Genomic DNA, 19,647 nt, shown 5'->3' on the forward strand with positions numbered 1-19,647 from the left:
GCACCGCTCAGGGTAGCAGTCTCTGCCTACTGATCTATTGCTAACTATCCATACCAACGGCATCATTAACCAATATCATTGGTGCTAAACAAAGTCAGGTTTCGGCCATCCGTGATTTTGGAGATCTCGGCAACATATCAAGAAATGAAGAGGCTTCCTCCGGGGACTGAAAATACAACGACTTCCCCTCATGAATCACCCTTAACTTGGCCGGAAACAGCATTGCATACTGCAGTCCTTTATCCCTCAACCGCTTCTTGACGTCCAAAAAAGACTTTCTGGCAACTTGCACTATCAGAAAAGTCTGGGAAAAGCTTTATCACGTCTCCCTTGTAGGTCAAAGTACCGTTTTCTCTGGCTTTCCTCAGTGCCACATCCCTATCTCTATAATTCAATAGACGGGCAATTAGTGGGCGAGGCGGAGCATCCGGAATTGGTCTCCGGTCACTACGGATCCTGTGTGCCCTCTCCACCACATAGAGTGGGGTAAATCCGTCTGAGCCTAGGGTTTCCCGTAGGATTTCCTCCATCAACGCCTCCATGTCTCTTCGGCTCGCTGACTCGGATAAGCCGACAATGCGGATATTATTCCGCCGGGATCTTGATTCGAGGTCATCTTGCTTCTATTAGAGCTCTTTCAGGGCCTTCCGGACCTCTGCCATTTCCCCAGAGACCGCCGACGTCACATCCTCCACTCCCGACAGCCTCCCTTCTGCTTCATCCAGCCTCTCTCCAGGTCTATCCAACCGGACCTGCATGTGGTCCACTTTGCATGTCAAAGTATCTAACTTGCCATCCAAGGATTGTATCCCAGATTGCAGCTGCAGCAGCATAGTCTTAATGTCCTGAAAAGCAGCCGCCGGCTCTGACTAGGGCCCCGTGTCCAGTGCCTGCGCCCCTTCGCCCGGCGAACCTCCACTCTTGGCATGTGTGGACACCTCAAAATGTAATTTAGACTGGCGTTTGCCCCCTTTCCCTGATTTAGACATGATTGGTGCAATAACCAGGACCTAATAATATTGTGCAAAGAGTGATCACCGAAGCAACCAGCCTCCCCCCTGCCGCCGTCTGTTTAACCAAGGACCTGAGATCCAGCAGGGGTCACGCACCGAGCAAGGAGGCAAGCACCAAGAACTCGGATCTCTGCCGTTCCCGCAGAAGGATAACTTCAACCTGTCCTCAATAGAGTTTAGGCCAGTCTCCTACTGTTCAGTTGGGGCTCTATCTCTCAGTAGTGTGACACCAACTCACCCCTGCCTACAGTTCCTTGTGCCACCACAGACCGCTTGCTTTCTCCAGCAGTTGACGGTCGAGCCAGTCAGATCCGGAGAAATATGGGAGGAGGAGTGCTCTCAAGCGAGCGCCAGGTTGGATAGCGTACAAGTGGGTCCCGCACCTCTCAGGGTTTGCGGCCAACTGACCACAGAGATATCACAAGGCGCCCAACAGCACCACTCAAACAGGGTCTCCAACAGATCCGTGGGTGTCAACCATAAATCATGAGGCAGATACCTACTGCCTTGAACATATGCCTCCCTGGGGGTCGGTGAGCCCAGTGATCTGTCCCAAGTCTCTTCACTTTATCACAGATCCCCACCTGTAGGTCGTTTTATGTACACAGCTGATCAGTCCTCCAGGATCTGCACAGAGGCACGGGCTTCCTCCATATTAACTACCACTTGCCCCCGTCCACAGAGCCAGCCTCCTGCATCCTTCAGCACCAGAGTCGTAGCCCACTCTCCGCCCCCCAGGGTGTACGGGGCTGTCACCGAGAAGGGGTAAATGCTGCTGGCAGGCTCCCTCACCTTATTATGGCCGCTGTAGCTGCGGGCGTCTCTGCTGTCCGTGATACTCAGCTACAGCGTCGCCGCTGCCGCGCAGAGCCTCAATCTGCCAACAAACCTCCCCGTCGGCCTTGATCGGGTCTGTCCTCTCCACCGCCGGCGTCACTCGCCGAGGGACTTTGACGGCCTCCCCTCACCGAGCCACCGGCGTTTCAGCAAGGGGGAAGTCGCCCGCTCCGTCCCATCTGTTACGCTCGGCAGAGTCTTCTTGGGCCGGGTCCTCGGGTAATCACCCATCTGAAGGTCTCCACCCCTCTCACCCTTCCCCTGCGCGGGCGTTGGGGCCGGCACCTTCCTCTTCCGCCCGCGCCTTGTGCCGAAGGGATGGTCCGGGCGGCTCTCCTCAACGTGCCGCCGATGGTCAAACAGGGGAGGGCATCCCGCTTCCCCTGCCCTCCCCAGCAGAGTCCTCATAGGCTGGGTCCGAGGAAAAGCACTGCGTCGCACTCCCGTAGGCCTGTACCTCCCTTCCTCCTCTCCGGAGTGCGCTCTCACGGCCGTTTTCGCACCAACCGGATCTTGGTATGTCGGCTGCAATCTTTACACAAGAAAAATATCTCTGCTGGAGCTACACACAGTACAGACACCGCCGCCGCCAAAAAACAAGGATTGTCTCCGCTGAGGCCGCCGGATTTCATACCGGATTGGAAAGGTGCTGGAGAGCGTTACGGGCCTGCGGCCATTTTGGTCAGGCTCACTAGCGCCCCCCCTGTACTACACAGTTTTGGTAGCGTGTTGAGCAGCTAGGCGTATCTCAAGAGGGGAAATGTGAGCAGTAGTGGAGTTACAAAGATTCACAGTTATAGGTATTCAAATAAACTCTTACACTCAAGGTTTCTTGCATAAACAATTATTAATTTATCAGTCAGTTATAAAGCCTTCTTTAGAAGGGAGCTTTCTGAATCAGACAAGACCCTTTTGGGATGGCCCACAGACACAACCTACACCCACAGGTGACTTCAGTAACAAGGGTGCTGGGGACATTAATGTCTTTGGCATTCAGAACACTCTTAAAAAGTTGGTAAAAGGCAAAGATTATTATAACACAAGAAATCCTCAATTTCTTAAGCAGGGCAAATACTTTCAGATAGCAATAGAAGAGTCATTCAATGCAATAGGCTAAGCCAAAGTCAATAGGCAAAAGTCTTTGTATAGGATGCAACACTTCAGGTAAGTAAATGGAAAAGTCTTTGCACAAGTTCTTAAGAGTCTTTGACAAAACGAAGAATCAAAAGTTAGGCCACAAGCCGATTAGACTTGTGAGTTGCAGATGTTACAAGCACTTCCACAGTAAGAGGTAAGTTCTCTTAAACTTGTTTTACAGTACCCTGGTAAAGAATAAAATATGCAGCTGATTACTTCTGTTCCTCTGCAGCTCTGCAGCTCTCACTGTTCCTGGGCCTCAGTCGTGGGGACAAGAGAGAGGACGTCAGGGGACTCCTGCACTGCACTGGCACTGTAAAAATGGGCAACCGGCAAACTTTACTTTCAGTGGCTGTTTCGCGTTTCAGCTCCTTGTGGTACAGCAATTAGCAATAAGCGCGGTTCCTGGCTGTCAAGGTGGACTGTCCTCACTTCTGGGGTCCCACTCTGTGCTGAGGGTGCTCAGGCTTGGTCAGTCCTGCTTCGTGGGAGTCTGGAGGATATTCCAAAAGCTTTAGGCCAGCTTAAAAGTAATGCGCACAATCTGGTGTCCCTCTCCCTGGCTATACGGTTCCTGCAGAAACACTGAGGAAATTCAACCAGCTCTGAGATGGGTGTCCAGGTGGCTTAATTTGGAGTTGATTGGTCACACCAACTCAAAGGGAGAAGTCATCCTTGCAGGGGCTTCTCTGTCATTACGAACTTGGCGATTCAGACCTGCAGCAGGCCTTCACCGGGCAAACCTACGGTCAAAGAGTTGCAGCAGCAGTCCTCTTCAAGCTCTTCTTTGGTTCCTTCGTCCAGTGGTTGACTCTGCCTTCCAAGCCAAAAGACTTGCCTTTTATACAGTTCTCTCCCATTCATTCCAGCCTAGCTGTCACTCACCCAGCAGAGTGGCTGTCCTTGTTGGACAGTCAGCCAGCCAATAATCAGAGTGTGTATTTGGGTCTCCTAGGAGACTAAGCACAGGGAGTTTCTGGCACCTCCCTCGCTTCCTGCCTACCCCAGACACCCTCGAGCCAAAGGCGGGCTTCACTCGTGAATCCTGCCAAAGGCAAAACAAACAATGGGACCAAACCTGGTTTGGCGCACAGAGTAAATCTCAAGAAGGACCTTTCAACAAAGAAATGGTGAAAAAAGAAGACCGGGCCATTTTGACAAAAATGGCACCCTTGGGTGCTTTACTGCAGCTGCAAACGCTGCCCGCAGTAAATGCACCCCATGGTAGTTAAAACGAAACCAAACCACTGCCACCAGCCATTCAGTGAGGAAAGGGTAACAAAAATTGTACACAAGAAGCTAGACAAAGGGGATACTAGGTAAGCCCTCCAGCACCCTATTGTAAAATAGTGTATGCTGGGTCTAGAAAGTTACAAATGTAAGTAAAGTCAATGTCACTTTACTGCTCTTGGAAACAGTAGTTTGACCAAGAGAAGGTATTCAAACATTTGGGAAATCTGAAAGACTTCCCTGTGCCACTGCACTGAAGGTGCTGTGTGACACAATGTAAAAGATGATGGAATTTGTCAGACTCAACAACCAAAAGAAACAGTGTTAAAAAAAATCATATTAAAATACGAGAGGGTGGGGAAAAAAGGCCTCACTCTCTCTAGGTTAAAAAAAATCAAGTCCTCAAAATCCTTTGCTGGGGGTCTCTAAGGTGGAGGGAATTAGATTAGCACATTTCTGAGAATTCTCCCCAACAAAGGGCTACCCAGGATCTTCTCAGCTGCTTTTCCTTCATCATACTCTTCTGTTTTGGTTCCAGTGGTCGCCTTGTCTTCAGCTTCCAGGTTCGGAGTATTTAACAGGAACTACAGCACAACTTCTGCATTCTCTCCCTGCATTTTCCAACGACTGGCCGTCTGGTTGTCTAATCAGGACAGCCATCGCCACAATGGGATTTGTCCCCATAGACAAAGGGCGGTGGAGTTTTGGACTGCTCCTTCAATTCCTGCCTTTACAGACAGGCACTCCCGCTGAAGATACAAATCACACAAAGGAATTTCCTGCCCTGAATGTCACGGGAAGGAACAAGAAAGGACAAGGAATGCTGAAATGGTATAAAGACGGGCAATTTTGGTAAAATTAGCACCCATGGGTGCCTTTACCGGGGTAAAGGTGAACCAAATTAATAAAAGGTATCACTGCCACCAGCCATTAAAAAGGTAAGCTTGTCCCTGTAACAGGGTTGTTACAGTTTTAGTGTGAAAGGGGATACATTGCATCTCCCGAGCACTCCACATAAGGTGGGGTGTGCTGGTTTCACCAAATAAAATGTAATAGGGGTCCAAAGGTCCTTTCTACCCTTGGGAACTGTAGTTCTATCAAGGTTCGCCAGAGAACGTTAAAAGGGGAGCCCAAATGGCAACCCAGCAACAATAGGCAGTATGTGCCAAAAGTTGTCAACAAGGCTAGAATTAAAAAATACACCATGGGGAGTCTCAAAATGGCACCCATAAAAAGAGTAAAAGACTCTGGGAGTGTGGAAAAAGGTTCCCACTCACTGAGGTATAAGGAAAAATAATCCACCAGTAAAGCAATAAGTTCTGGGGCTGGTACAGTTCCGGAAGATTTAGCATTACTAGGAAATTCTTACCTAACACCATATCTCCTGTAGTCTGTTTTACTGCTCAGCTCATGTTACCTCGACTGATGCTGGCCAGTCTGATGGTCAATAGCCCTGTTCACAGACTAGGTTGGCCTCTCTGAGCCCTAATACAGAACTGGTTTTGAAAATACATCTCAAAAGTGAGCTGCCTTACTACTTGGAGGGTCTGCCTGCAGATCATTCTCCCAAGTACTGCCACTGTGACTGCATTACCTCTAGGCCAAAGGTGGCCTCTTCTGCAGCTCTTCCAGGATAGGTAATACATACTTTTCCTTTATCTACAACTCAGAGCGTCCTACAAAAAAAAAAGTATTGAAAGGCTACTTACCTTGAGCCTTTGTGCTGCATATATTAAATGGTTAGTGTCATTTACAGACTTCTGTAAATGTGTATTTCAGATTTGTAGCGCTTACCGGTATTATAGATTTTACTTTAAAGCAAAACTTTATATAGAGTATATTTTTCATCGAGTATACACAGTGGACAATCCACTGTGTGTTGATGTGTGTTTAAATTAACGTTTATGACAAGCCCTCTCTAAACTGCTTAATCATACTACTATTGTGAGATTCCAGACTAATTTAAACTCTGAACACACACTATTGGTTGTATTTCTGAACCTCTAACCAGAGGACTTGAGGATAATTCTCCTAACAGTGGCCAACACCCAGGGATCAAATTTAAGTGTGTGAATCTTTGTAATTTTGGTTAGCATCGTTCAAAAGAAACACTAAATCAACTGCTTACCTTGTACGCAATGTTCTTTTGCTGGGCGGTTTCTGTTACCTTCTCAACAAGGTTCTGTAGCCTTTGCTGCGTTGCGTGCGATACGTAGCTGACTACATCGGGGTGAATTTCCGTGATGCCGTGCTTCTTACCTGCAGAAAGCGAAAAGATGCATTGGATATGATATGGCAAATGTCAGGATCCAAGTCTTCAGTGTAGCAGTACCAATGCGATGATCTATGACTTATAGTTTAGTTGAACTCTAACCTCTCTCAAGCTTTTGAACCCCAGGTTGTTGATCGCCACCCTACCTGATCTGCATCACTACAAATTAGGAGAACCTGATAGCCACCAAAGACTTGATGTGTTCATTTATTTTATCAGTGTCTAAAAGCACACTTTGTGCACCACCTGCCTTTAGTAAAATGCACATAACCCCCATTCTACGCTCTAGGCTTACATCCCACCCCTGATGAAGGATTAGGTGTTCCGGTAAAGTTTACAGCACCCACCAAGAGCGTGATAGACCAGGGACAGAAAGGTGAAATGACAAATGGAAAGCATCAGTATCGAGAAACAAAAGCAGTGCTTTGCAAGGGTGAGCCAGGTATTGTTGGAGAGTCTTGTGACATAATGTTGGCTAGCTCAGTGCAACAGAGCCATCAAACATCTCAGAATTAACAGAGGTCAAGCGCTGCAAAGTTGAAGGACAGTCATCAACCAAAGACCTTCACCTCCTTTGCTAATTGGCCTGTATCAAGATAACAGCTGCTTGACAAAACTAGCAGAGCGCTCCAAAGCACTGCGTTTTGTCAGCTTGTTTTCTGTTATTTTACCATCATCTGTTAACCTAGAAGTTTGAGTTTCCAATACAGAACACATGGCATCAGCATCATTCAATAAGCAAACAATACTTAATTTACACAAAAAATCTCTGTGCCATGCCACAATAAGCATTTTTGTTCAGGAAACAGTAAAACAAGCCAATTGTTTTTTGACAAGTAATTTACCAGAGTGAAGGAAGAGTGACATACCTATTTCTAGGATTCTTCGCTGCAATAATGCAGGAAGGAGGAAAGTCTCGTCTTTACATGACCGCGTTAAAGTGCCCACTAGTTCGGAGTTTGTTGCCAATATTCGTGCGCTCTCCTCAGATAGGTTGACGCCAGCCATTGATGCCACATCATTGATGTCATCATCGTCCCTGGAAAGTGAGGGATCAAAAGACTCATTACAGAAAAATACTATTTTGATTTTACATTTGTGGATTCTAAATCATTGCTGTCAGACTCTTCACTCCCCATCTACCTCAACCGCACCCTCCTAATCAATTTTTAATTCTTGGGGTAAAATGGAATTATCGGAGAACTATGTGTGCTCGAAAATGTTCATTCCCTACCCTCCTACAATATTAGGGAGATTCCTCTTTACCCCAGCATTCAACACGTGAAAGGAGCCTACACACACAAGGAGGCAAGAGGATTACATTTGACGGCACCTGACTTTCCATAGCCAAAGCAGTGTTGTTAAAGGTACAGTAAACACTTTAAAACAGGAAATGCCCACACCAACTACTGCAAATGTATCTTTGCTGTGTACGAAAAAGGAAACCAATTAAAAACAATTTAATGCATAGTGCAACTCTTTAGATTGTGACCCTGCCAAGTTAAGATGCCCGGAATAGTCCATGGTCGACCATGGTCTCTCAGCACCCAGGGTGACCAAGTTAGGGTTATGATGTCCCTTAATTCTAAAGGGACCAAACTTTACCAGAAGGGTTGAATGCAGTGGTGTAGAGAATAGGTAAGGGCTTGCAGTCATAAGGAAGCAACCACAAGCTGTCAAATGGGTATAAAGAGTTTGGAAAGTCAAAGGTCACCAGCAACAGACAAACAATATAGTTTGGCAACAACATTCCAGTGAGAAAAAAGCCAGCACCTGTGCAGGAAAGATGCCTTTAATATTAGCCGAAGTCATTTTGGTTGAAGAGTCTGGGGGCAATGGAGAGTTGCCTGCTCTGCAAGGTCACCCCCTGGAGACGTTATATGGAGGACCCCTCTCCCATGCCCAGTCTGCTTTTTCTGCCCAATTGCTCATTTCTTGTTTCTCTGCCAACACACTCCAAGGACAGGGACACCGGGCATGTTGGACCATCCTGCAATCCTTACAAAAGCAGCAACAGTAGAGATGCATGTAGTACAGAGAGCACAGTTGTTGGGGAGAATCCTCAGAAATGTGTCAATTCCCTTCTACCTTAGAGACCCCCCAGCTCTTTTTGCTGGACTTTATAACTATTATGTAATTTTAATGTGATTTATTTGCGGTTTCTCTTTTGACTGGTCAGGTGTATATCAAAAATACACATACATTTATTAAAGGCCTTTTACATCCAACACAAAGCAAATAGCAATAACAACTAAACAAACACACCACTATTAAAACATATATACAGTTACCAATGGCCTAAAGGAGTAGTGCACAGTAAGGGTCAACAACCTGTGAAGAAAGGGAGCATACAGTGCAAATAACGTTTAGGCAGTCTTTCACTTTGTTAGGGAGAATTCTCAGAAATGTTCTAATTCCTCTCTACCTTAGAGATCCCCAGCAACTTTGCTGGATTTTGAGGACTTGAATTTTTAACTTGGATTGAGACCCTTTTTCCCACTCGTGCATTTTAATGTGATTTTGAACTTTGTTTCATTTGCTTGTGGAGTCCGACAAACTCAGCTGCAGCCTAGTTGAGTGTTCGCAGCTGCAGTAGAGCACCCAAGAGTGGCATTTTTGTCAAAATGGCCCAGCTGCCTTTTTTCGCCATTTTTTTGTTGAAAGGTCCTTCTTGAGATTTACTCTGCGCGCCAAACCAGGTTTGGTCCCTTTGTACGTTTTACTTTTGGCGGGATTCACGAGTGAAGCCGCCTCTGGCTCCAGGGTGTCTGGTGGGGGCAGGAAGCGAGGGAGGTGCCCTAAACTCCCTGTGCTTAGTCTCCTAGGAGACAGGAATGCACTCTTAGGTGATTGGCCGGCTGGCTGTCTGGCTGACAGCTGGTTGGAATGTATGGGAGAAACCTGCATAAAAGGCGAGGCTTTTTAGTTTGAAAGGCAGAGTCGACCACTGGCCGAAGGAATCCGAAGAAGAACTTAAAGAGGACGCCTGCTGCAACTCCTAGACCGTTGGTTTGCCCGGTGACGCTCTGAAAATGTGCTGAAACTCCAATTTCGTTTTGACAAGAGTAGCCCTGCAAGGACGACTTCTCCCCTTGAGTTGGTGGGACCAATCAACTCCAAAGTAAGCCACATGTATATCCTCTCTGAGCTGGTTGAAATTTCACTGCAGTTGCTGCTGGAACCGAATAGCCAGGGAGAGGAACACCAGATCATGTGCGTTGCTTTTAAGCTGGCAAAGAGCTCCAGGAAGATCCTTAGGACTCCCAGGAAGTAGGACTGACCGAGCCTGAGCCACCTCAGAGTGCTGGACCCCAGATGCAAGGAAAGCCCATCTTGACAGCCAGGAACCGCAATATTGCCATTTGCGGTAGACGCCATGAGCTGAAACACCGAAGTGCCACTTGTTTGATGATTGCCGGTTGTGGTCGGTGACCGTCCCATTGCAGTGCAGGAGTCCCCAGAAGTCCTCCCTCTTGACCCCACAACTGAGGACCAGGAACACCAGGATCTGCAGAGCTGCACACGAACAAACGCCATCTGCTGCACTTTTCTTCAACCTAAAGGTACTGTACAGTCTAAGAGAACTTGCCTCTTGTTGTGTAACCTCACTTGTCCCCATTGGAGACTTGTCTTGGTTGCATCTGTAGAGCTGCTACCAGCTTCTTTACCTCACAAGCCTAATCAGCTTGTGGCCCTGCTTTGATTTCTTCTATTCCATCAAGACTTCTAAAACATTGTGCAAGACTTCTTTACCTGCAAGAAGTGCTTCAGTTCACCTTGACTTTCGCCAACTTAACATTGGCCTGGCTCCCTGAATGACTCTTCTCTCCTCTGCATATGTGTTGTGTCTTCCTTCAAGGAAGGGGTCAACTGACTTTGCATTGGGGGGTTATTACCTGCTTAAAAGTAATTGTGTGAATACTTGTCTATTCTGAAACCTCTTTTCTTTGACACTGCTCAAGAATATTCTACATGCAACAGTGATATATTAAGTATATATAAACTGAAGTAACCTGTGGGTATAGGTAGTGTCTGTGGGCCATCCCAAATTGGTATTAGCTGATTTAGAAAACTAAGTGTGTATTTTGAAGTGTATTTGTGTGTTGCTTTATATTGCCCCCTGCTGAAGAAGGCTTACTCTTACTGTTCAATAATTGTTTAATCAAGAAACCTTGTGTGTAATAGTTTATTTGAATACTTGTCACTGTCAATCTCTGTAACTCCCCTATAGCTCACACTGACCCCTCATGAAATAAGCCTGGCTGCGCAACAGGCTACCAACCTGTGTAGACTTATACCAATGGTTGAGTTCCTATTGCCAGGAGGTCAGGGTTGTGTTAGTGCACCCAAAGGGTAATTCATACAATCTTGCCTAACAGGCAGAAAGTGAGGGAGGTGACCGAAACCCCCTCTGCAGGAATGCACCCAAAGGTGATTGGCTGGCTGGCTGTCTGGCAAGGACAGCCACCGTGCTGGATGAATGGCAGATAGGCTGGAATGAATGGAAGAAACCAGCATAAAAGTCGAGGCTTTTTGGTTTGGAAGGCAGATTCGACCACTGGACGAAGGAATCCAAAGAAGAACTTGGAAGAGACGCCTGCTCCAACTCCTGTACCATTGGTTTGCCCGGTGAAGCCCAGCTGCCGTGCTGAAGCTCCGAATTCGCCTCGACTACAGAAGCCCAGCAAGGATGACTTCTCCCTTTGAGTTGGTGGGTCCGATCAACTCCAAAGTAAGCCTGTCTGGACATCCTCTGGAAGCTGGTTACATTTCCACTGCTGCTGGAACCGAAGAGCCAGGGGGAGGAACACCAGATTGTGTGCGTTGCTTTTAAGTGGGACCCGAGCACTAGGAAGATCCTCCGGACATCCCTGTTGCAGGACTGACCAAGCCTGTGCCACCTCAGAGTGCTGGCCCCCAGAAGCAAGGAAAGTCTGAAGTGGTATCCGAGAACCGCTGTGTTGCTATTTGCTGTCTGACGCAAGGAGCTGAAACGCCGAAGAACTGCTGAATTGAAGTTTGCTCCTTGCTGCCGCTGACCTTCCCATTGCAGAGCAGGAGTCCCCAGACGTCCTCCCTCTTGTCCCCATGACCGAGGAGCAGGATCTGCAGAGCTGCAGAGGAACAGAAGCCAGCTGGAATAATTTCTTCTAACCAGAGGTAATGTAGTCTGAGAGAACCTACCTCTTGTTGTGTAGCCTTAGTTGCTCTCAGCTGAGACATATCTTGGTTACCTTGCAGAGTTGCTAACGCTTTGCCCCTCACAAGCCTCTCAGCTTGGGACCCTTCAAGTGTTCCATTTTCTACAAACATTTCTACAAACATTGTGCAAGACTTTTTACCTACTTGCAAAAGAAGATCCTCAGCTGCCCTTGACATTGTGCAATTAACATTGGCTGTCCTGGCTTCCTAAGAGACTCCTCATTGCCTCTGACTTTGTGCTTTGGCCTTTCTCCCAGGAAACAGTTAATTTACTCTGCTTTGGAAGGTGTTTAAAAATACTTACCCGTTTATAAATTATTTGTTAACTTTTGTTTTATTCCTCTATTCTATCTTTTTCACCAAACTCAGTGTTGCTCTAAATGTACCAGTGATAAATCAAAGTCCACAGTCTCATAGCTATTTAAGTCACCTGAGGGTGTAGGAAGTGTGTGTGCCATCCCCGAGGCCGTCATCTGATTTAGAGAAAATAAGTGTGTTTTTGAAGTATACTTAAGTGTTACATGTTTTGCTCCCTTCTGAAGAAGGCTTATATAACTGACTGAAATAAATTAATAATGGTTTTATCAAGAAACCTTGAGTATAAGTGTTTATTTGGATAACTGTACTGTGAAACACTGTCACAACATTACTGCTCAAATTGACCCCTCTTGAGATAAGCCTGGCTGGTCAGCCACACTATCAACCTGTGTAGTTCAGACTATAACCATCGGTTGGGTCCATATTGCCAGGAGGTGAGGGTTATTGTAGTGCACCCAAAGGGTACTGCATACCATCTTGACTAACGACTCGATGAGCTGCTTGCGCAGAAATAATGCACACCAAAAGAACAGACTAGTCAGGGGACTTGCTGTTTACCACTTACATCATACAGTAAGGTTGAAAATAGTTTCCCAGTAGTGGCGAGTGAGTCACAGGGCAGCAGGGCGACCATGACAAATGCACCAGACTATGAAGGCAGTGGTACTTAAGACTTTTGCTTAAATTGATAAATAATCAATTATGCTACAAAGAGTAGTAAGACCAAAAACATACGAGTGATCATGATGAAAAGTGAAACATGGTTGCAAGATACGACAGATAAACCCTGGCCTATCTAGGGAGCCACAGTCAATGGAGAAACAAAGCCACCAATCAAGTATATAATTGGGGCCATTATGACAGGCTTAGAAGCACTGAGGAAGCCAGAGTGAAAGAGTTTTGGACCACATTCCAGACATGTGGATGTGCAAGCAAGGAGTCGGAGCTTACTGGGGGCTACGAGTCAGTCCCTGACAGGAGTTCTACAAAGCAGGGCGCATAGCCTACTGGAGGCTACAGCCCAGACCCTGGCCAGGGGCAGACAATAAGAGGAACAGGGTGTCATTACTGGCCTGCCAGCTGCTATAGTCCAGGACTGTTAGGCAGAATCCTGTGCAGTTCCCTTAGGGAACACTGCAAAAGATTTAAGACTACAGGTGTTAGTATTAAACCCACTTTGTAGCAGTCGGTACCACCCAGATTTACCTGGTAGCCGTGGCTGAGCAGTCAGACCTCCCTCAAGAAGAGTTAGACAGTATGCAAAGTATACACAATAGACACTCAGATACAATAATACAAGCAAACACTGACCAGAGCTTTGGTATCAAAGTATATAATTATTTATTTAAAAACACACGGTTTGAAACACTCCAGCACTCTTGTTGTAAAATATTCTAAACACAGTTACTATTGTAATATGTACACCCCTTTTTCCTTATCAGATAAGTCACAGTAAAACACCACTTATTTTCATACAGAGGTGAGCGCTTAACTAGATGGCACTCCAATAAGTTTGTGAGAAAGGGAGGGAAAAAGACAGAATATGGAAAGGTACACCACTCTAAGGTTCAGGAACACTGTTTGCAAGGCAGAAGAGCAAAAGTCACTGGTGAGCCAAAGTCCAAAGGCAGGGCCCACTCTTAGAGAGAGCAGAGCACAAATGCGCCCAAGATCACACAGTTACTCTAGGCTTAGAAAGTCTTGCAGAGAGTTCAAAAAGAGTTTAGAGAGGCTTAGGAAAGTTTAGCCAGGGTGTCCCAGGCTAACCCAGGTTCGAAAGCCGGGGGCTAAATCTACCCTGTACAGTCGGTAGCAATGGAAGTCAGGCGGGACACAGTACCTTAAGTGGGAAGGATCCTCCAGCGGTGGCAGTTGTTCCTGGCAGTGGGTGCGTCGTCGTCCAGGGGAAGAGAAGATCTCGACTTGGAGGAAAGATGAAGGTCGTTGCACTACCAGGGAAGAAACCAGCCGTGGAGATTTCCGGTTAAAGGTGGTACCTCTGTTTCGCAGTCGTGGTAAAACGTGGTATCCCGGTTGCCGGGGTGCTTGGCACAGGTAAGGCGGCCACGAGGTACGTCGGGAAGGCGAAAAGACGTTGAAACTGGTTATCCCCACCAGTCAATGGAAGAAGACTCTCCGGCGGGAGATCTCCTCTGTCGTTGGGAAAAGTGGTGAGGCGGTCCAGCAGGGCTCCACCGGTGGTGGTGTCGTGGCAGGTCGGCTCAGCTTCTCCCTCGTCCGATTCTTAGTTCCTGTGGCGACTTCTGAGGTTCCAGTCCCCAAAGCCCTGCTTTTATGCAGAAAACCCCCATTCACTCAGCCTAGCTGTCACTCAAACATGCTACGTGGTGAGCCGGCCGGCTCACCACTTGGGCCAATCAGGAAGGAGTGTGACTTGAGTTGCCTAGGCAACTCAGTCCAGGGTGCTTAATTCCCCCCCCCCCCTTCTAAGTACCCCAGACAGAGTGGCACCACTTTGGAGGGCTTCTGTGGAGAAGCCCGCCAAAAAGTGGAACAAAGGGCTCGACTTGGGTTGGAGTCACAGAAGAGAACACAAACACCATTTTAGAATCAACTTTTGGCAAAAAATACCAACCGGAGAATTAATATTAATTAAATAAACCGGCGGTATGTTCGAGGCTACCGTAAATAATTAAAGATAGTAGCCTAAAACAATGGGAAATCCCATAGGAAAATATTCGCGGTTGAATATAAAAAGTAGCATCCACTGCCACCAGCCAAAACTCGATCAGGGGGGACGGAGACGTGCCCCCTCGACTAACAGACCCTGGGGCAATTGAATTGCCCCAGCCAGTACGTCCATAATATGATGGTTTGTACTGGTTCTGTACAGAATTTAAGACTAGTAAAGTCAATGGTGACTTTACATGCCCTGGGAGACAGTAGTCAGTCCCAGGGTATGGAGTCTATACTTGGGGGGTCACTATGACACCCGTGTGTCACTGTACGGAGGGTGCTGTGTAACACACATCACAAAAACACATGAAGCCCTATGGAGTAAAAGACCCCATAGCCCATTAAACACATCTAGATTCAAAGAAACACACTCAAATCATGCCCAAGAGTGAGGGTAAAAGAGTCTCACTCTTGGCAGGAGAAAAAAATAAACCCAGAAAATCCAGCAAAGCTGCTGGGGGACTCACTAGGTTAGGAAATTCAGCCTAAACAGAGAATTCTCCCTAACAAGGACCTGGGAGAATCATAAATGCAGCCAGCTGGGAGAGTGAAGGGGCTGGCTATAAACTAGACAGCTGGCAGGAGCCAAAGATCCAGCAAAACAAAGAACCACCAAGACATTTGTTGGTTCAAACTCCTTTACTCTTCCCATTGAACAAAGCTTCCTTCTCCCTCATCTAAAACATCTGGACCTTATATTTTCCTCAATCCCTAGTACTACTTCTGTATCTGCCTATCCTTCTTACCTTTGTGATCAAGGTCTTCTTCCCTTCTCTCCCCATAGACTCTTCTTCCTCCACATCCATTTGCTCTCGTCATGGTCTAGGTTCTCTTGACTATCCTTCCATTAATCCCTCTCCACTTCCCCCTGCTTCCTCTTTTCATGACGCCTCTACCCTGCATACCTCGTTCCGCTTCACACTTTACTCACTTTCCCCATTGTCCCTTTTCACCAACTCTCAATCATCTACAGCCCAAGCTAACCAACTACCCTCTTCTCCCTTCAGATTTCTCTTCATATGGCATTGGAAGAAGTCCTGATCCCCCTCATAATCTCAGTAGTCTTTCTTATCTTCATTTTTTCTATGAATCGTCTCTACTGGCTGCCAAGAAACATTACTTTTCTGATCTCACCACTTCCCTTTCACACCACTCATCCACTTTTTCAACTTCTGAACATCCCATCTCCTTCCTGACTCCCTCCCTCCATTTCCGCCGTGCCGTCTCCGACTTTGCAGCCTACTTCACACCTCTAAGGTCTCATCTTTGCACTCTCTGTTCTACTCCATCTTCTTCTAATCCATCTCGTTCTTCACAAACATCCTTTTCTCCAGTCTCACAAGATACTGCTAGTCACCAAGCACATGTCAATCCCCAGTCTCTCCTCTTGACTCTTCTTCCCCCCCCCCACCCCTACTTCAAGACTATCCTCATTTGATTCCCCATCTCATAGTATTGCAAATATATCTTGCACTACTTCGGGTTTTCCCTTCTCCTTTCACACATGCAGTTGTTATACCTATCCTGAAGAAATCTACCATTAGTCCTACTGTTCTTGGGAACTCCCAACCTATTAATTGTATCCCCTTTATCACCAAACTGCTGGGTCACACTGTCTATTGACGGGTCTCCTCTTACCAGAGTCGCCACTCACTCTTGTCACCTCTCCCATCTGGTTTTCGTCCTTCTCACTCTGATGCTGCTCTTCTTCAGGCCTCTAATGCTCTTCTTTCGCCAGTCACACCAAGAAATCCTACATACTCGTCTATCTGTCTGCAGCTTTGCGCTCTTCACTCTGATTATCTGGCCCAATCCTATAAATGGGTTCAATCCTACTTGTCTTATCATACTGATGCTGTCGCCTTGGGGTGGTCATCTCTCTTCTCCCAGTCCACTTCTTCACAGAGTTCTCCAACGCTCTGTACTTGGTCCCCTGCTGTTCTTGCTCTACATGATCCCTTGATTTGTTGTTCTTTCTTATATCTCATCTTTTCCCATATTCACTATTGCTCTGAACTCTGTATTGGTATTTCTGTTAATCTTAACCCCGCCTCTGTTCTTTCTGCAACTCTGCTGTTCATCTCTTTCTCTCTGTTCCCACATACCTCATCCCAGTGGTTTATTTCCCCCCCCCCCCCTTTGACACTGGTCTTTTTCACTCCCAACAGGTGATTTTCAACGAGTTCCTGGCTAGTTCTTGGCTCTATCCTGGATTCATTCCTTTAGTTCTTCTTGGGGGACTTTTACACCCTCCTGGCGTCCCCTTTCCTTTTGGAGATTAACTTTTTCTCCTCACTGTATTTGGGTGTTAAACCCTATGTATTGGTTCTTCTTTGAGTGTCTCTAAGGTTCCTTTTCCCCAATACTTTTGAGGAACCCAAATGGGTCTTCTTTGGGTCTTGACACACTATATTCCTTTGGTTGTTTATTTCCTGATCAGCAACACTTTTTACATAAATATTCTCTTGGCTGCTAAGCTGATCTTCGCTTTGGACAGGTGTTACAAACCACTGTGAGGGTTTTGTTCCTCAATTTCTTTCCTGCAATGCTTAGTGAGACAGGTTCCAGTATAACTCTCTTAGGGTTATATTTTTTACTGATATGTGTCCCCTCATTGGGACGAGTAGACAGAGTCCTGTAGTAATTCTCACTATCATAACCACTGATTGCGTCATTGGGACGAGTAGACTGCGTGTGTCCCCTTACCGGGTCTCCCACCTCTCCGGTGAGCTTCTTCTACACGGGCTAGCATCGGCATGGCTTCTGCGATCACGTCAACTCTCCTCGGTTCTTTGGTGTGTCTGCACTGTTTCTGGACTGGACAGTTCACCTTTCCCAGGTCACACCACCACTCACTTGATTCTCCCTTCATCTGGGTTCTCTTCTCCTGCACAACACGGTTCTCCGTTTTCTCTGTGACTCTTCCATACGTCCACTGGCCAGGTCCTCACGACAGAGGATCTCTCAGTACTCGGCAGCTCCCAGCTACACCCAGGTTCGAGCTTCCCGGGCTTCACTCTACACCTGGAATCCCTCTTCCATTCTTATATCCAAGTTCTGGACCCTCACCAGAGTAACATCAACGTCTTCTCCGTCTCTTTGATGAGTATTCTCTTACTCGTCTAGGGTTCTTTGTCACAGTTTGTTTGACTTTAGACCACAGTGTGATCTACATGACTAACTCACTTCTCTTCTTTGTCTCACTGGTTTTGGCAGACATTTCTTCAAGATGAATGATTGGGCTAATATTACAATAAAAATTATTTTTTCTGCTTTCGACCCACAGGCGTCTATGGGACACCTTTTCTTTTTGCTTTGTTTTGACTGCTGACTTATCTTTTTAGAGGCAAGTAGAGCCTTCTGCTTTATTTCCTTTGTCCTTTTTCTCATTATTATGGGGAAACTGATCAGTACTAAGACTATCAGTACTGGGAAACTGTCTCACTTAGTGGGTTTCTTGTATTTTCACAACTACACACATCACCCTAAAGTGAAATGCGTTTAGGATACATTTAAGCCTCATTACTTTCTTTTGTGGCCTTTTAGTTCCAATTTTTATTTTATTTTTGGTACACAAGTACCTTTACAAATTTCACCATAAAATCACAACATATTACACCAAATAACAAAAACTATAAGAAAAAGAGAAAAAAGAAAGGGAAAAGAGTTACACATAAAATAATAAATCACACTTAACATCTTGACCACCCACCAACAAACAGAAAAACGGATAAAAACGAAAAAGAAATGTCTTTTGCCAACCATTCTATAATAATAAAAAAATTAAATCAAGTCTCCCTGAAAGACAAGAAATATGGACCACAATAAAGCAGATTTAAAAATAACCCAGACATTAAACTTACATAAAACCACATCTGGGCTGAAATGAACACATTTGAAGAAAAATATACTGCATACATGTATTACTTAATTCTAAATCGCTAATACACAAAAGAAAAAAACAATTGTTGATACTAAGAGACCGAAGAGATCATCCAATACAGACATTGTTCAATAACTTGCAAGCATTCTTGCTACGAATTACACACAACACAGCTCTTTTTTTTCATAACATTTTATTGATTTTTTCAAAGCAATATATCCATTACAACAAAGCAATAATTATAAATTAATTTGTGGTGAAGTGTCTCTCGGAATGTTTGTGGGTTGGGGAATGTTGCTGGCCTTCTGGCCATTGTCGTTGGTCCATCTTGGTCGCAGACGGATGTCTGTCTTGTCTTTGGCGTGCTTTGGATGGGATCCGGTGATCAGTAAAGTGGGCTATATTGGAGCCATCTGGTGAGTGGGGGTCTCTTTGTGAGTGCTGGGAATTTGGCCGCATAGCCCATAAATGGGTCCCATATATTCAGTGTTCTATTTAGGGAGCCTATTCATATTGCCATGATTTTCTCAGCTACTGCTATGTCTCAGCATTTGGCCCACCATAAAGCTATCGAGGGGCCACTTTCGTCTTTCCATAGTCGGCCCATTGCGATTTTTGCGGCTAGTAGTAGGTAATTGCATAGGCGGGGTATTTGTCCTGAGATCGAATGCTCCATCTCCTGTTTCGCCTAGAAGGACAATTCCTGGGTCCCAGGGTATAGACAGCCCGGAGATTTCTTTGATATGTTTTAAGACTTCCTTCCAGTATGCCTCTTTGGGCAGGACCTCAGCAAGTGAAATAGTGATCCGGGGATTGGGCAACCGCGCCAGCAGGTATCAGGGATATCTGGGTTGGCCTTGTGAATTTGAGTTGGGGTGATATAGTATCTATAGCAAAGTTTATAACCCCCTTCCCTGTTCGTGATGCATTGTGAGCTTTTGTGCAATCTCTCCCATATTTTTCCCCATTCTTCCCCCGCTATTTCTCGCCCAAGGTCCTTTTCCCACTCTATCATGTATCTTTCTTTTTTCGTGGGGTCTGACCTGTCCAGGAGCCAG

General features: G+C 46.1%; 1 protein-coding gene across 2 annotated transcripts in view; it reads right to left on the bottom strand.

Moving 5' to 3' along the window:
* Nucleotides 1–19,647, bottom strand: part of TAF4 (TATA-box binding protein associated factor 4) — an 809,251-nt gene that overhangs the window by 79,246 nt on the left and 710,358 nt on the right. For both annotated transcript variants that reach the window (XM_069650711.1, XM_069650712.1), the window contains exons 11-12: nucleotides 7,359–7,528; nucleotides 6,346–6,476 (exon numbers count right to left, since the gene is read on the bottom strand). In XM_069650711.1, the coding sequence (XP_069506812.1) occupies nucleotides 6,346–6,476; nucleotides 7,359–7,528 (301 nt within the window). The remainder of the gene's footprint in view (nucleotides 1–6,345; nucleotides 6,477–7,358; nucleotides 7,529–19,647) is intronic.

The sequence above is a fragment of the Ambystoma mexicanum genome, chromosome 3p, assembly GCF_040938575.1.
Source record: "Ambystoma mexicanum isolate Mex_15411 chromosome 3p, UKY_AmexF1_1, whole genome shotgun sequence".
Lineage (NCBI taxonomy): Eukaryota > Metazoa > Chordata > Amphibia > Caudata > Ambystomatidae > Ambystoma > Ambystoma mexicanum.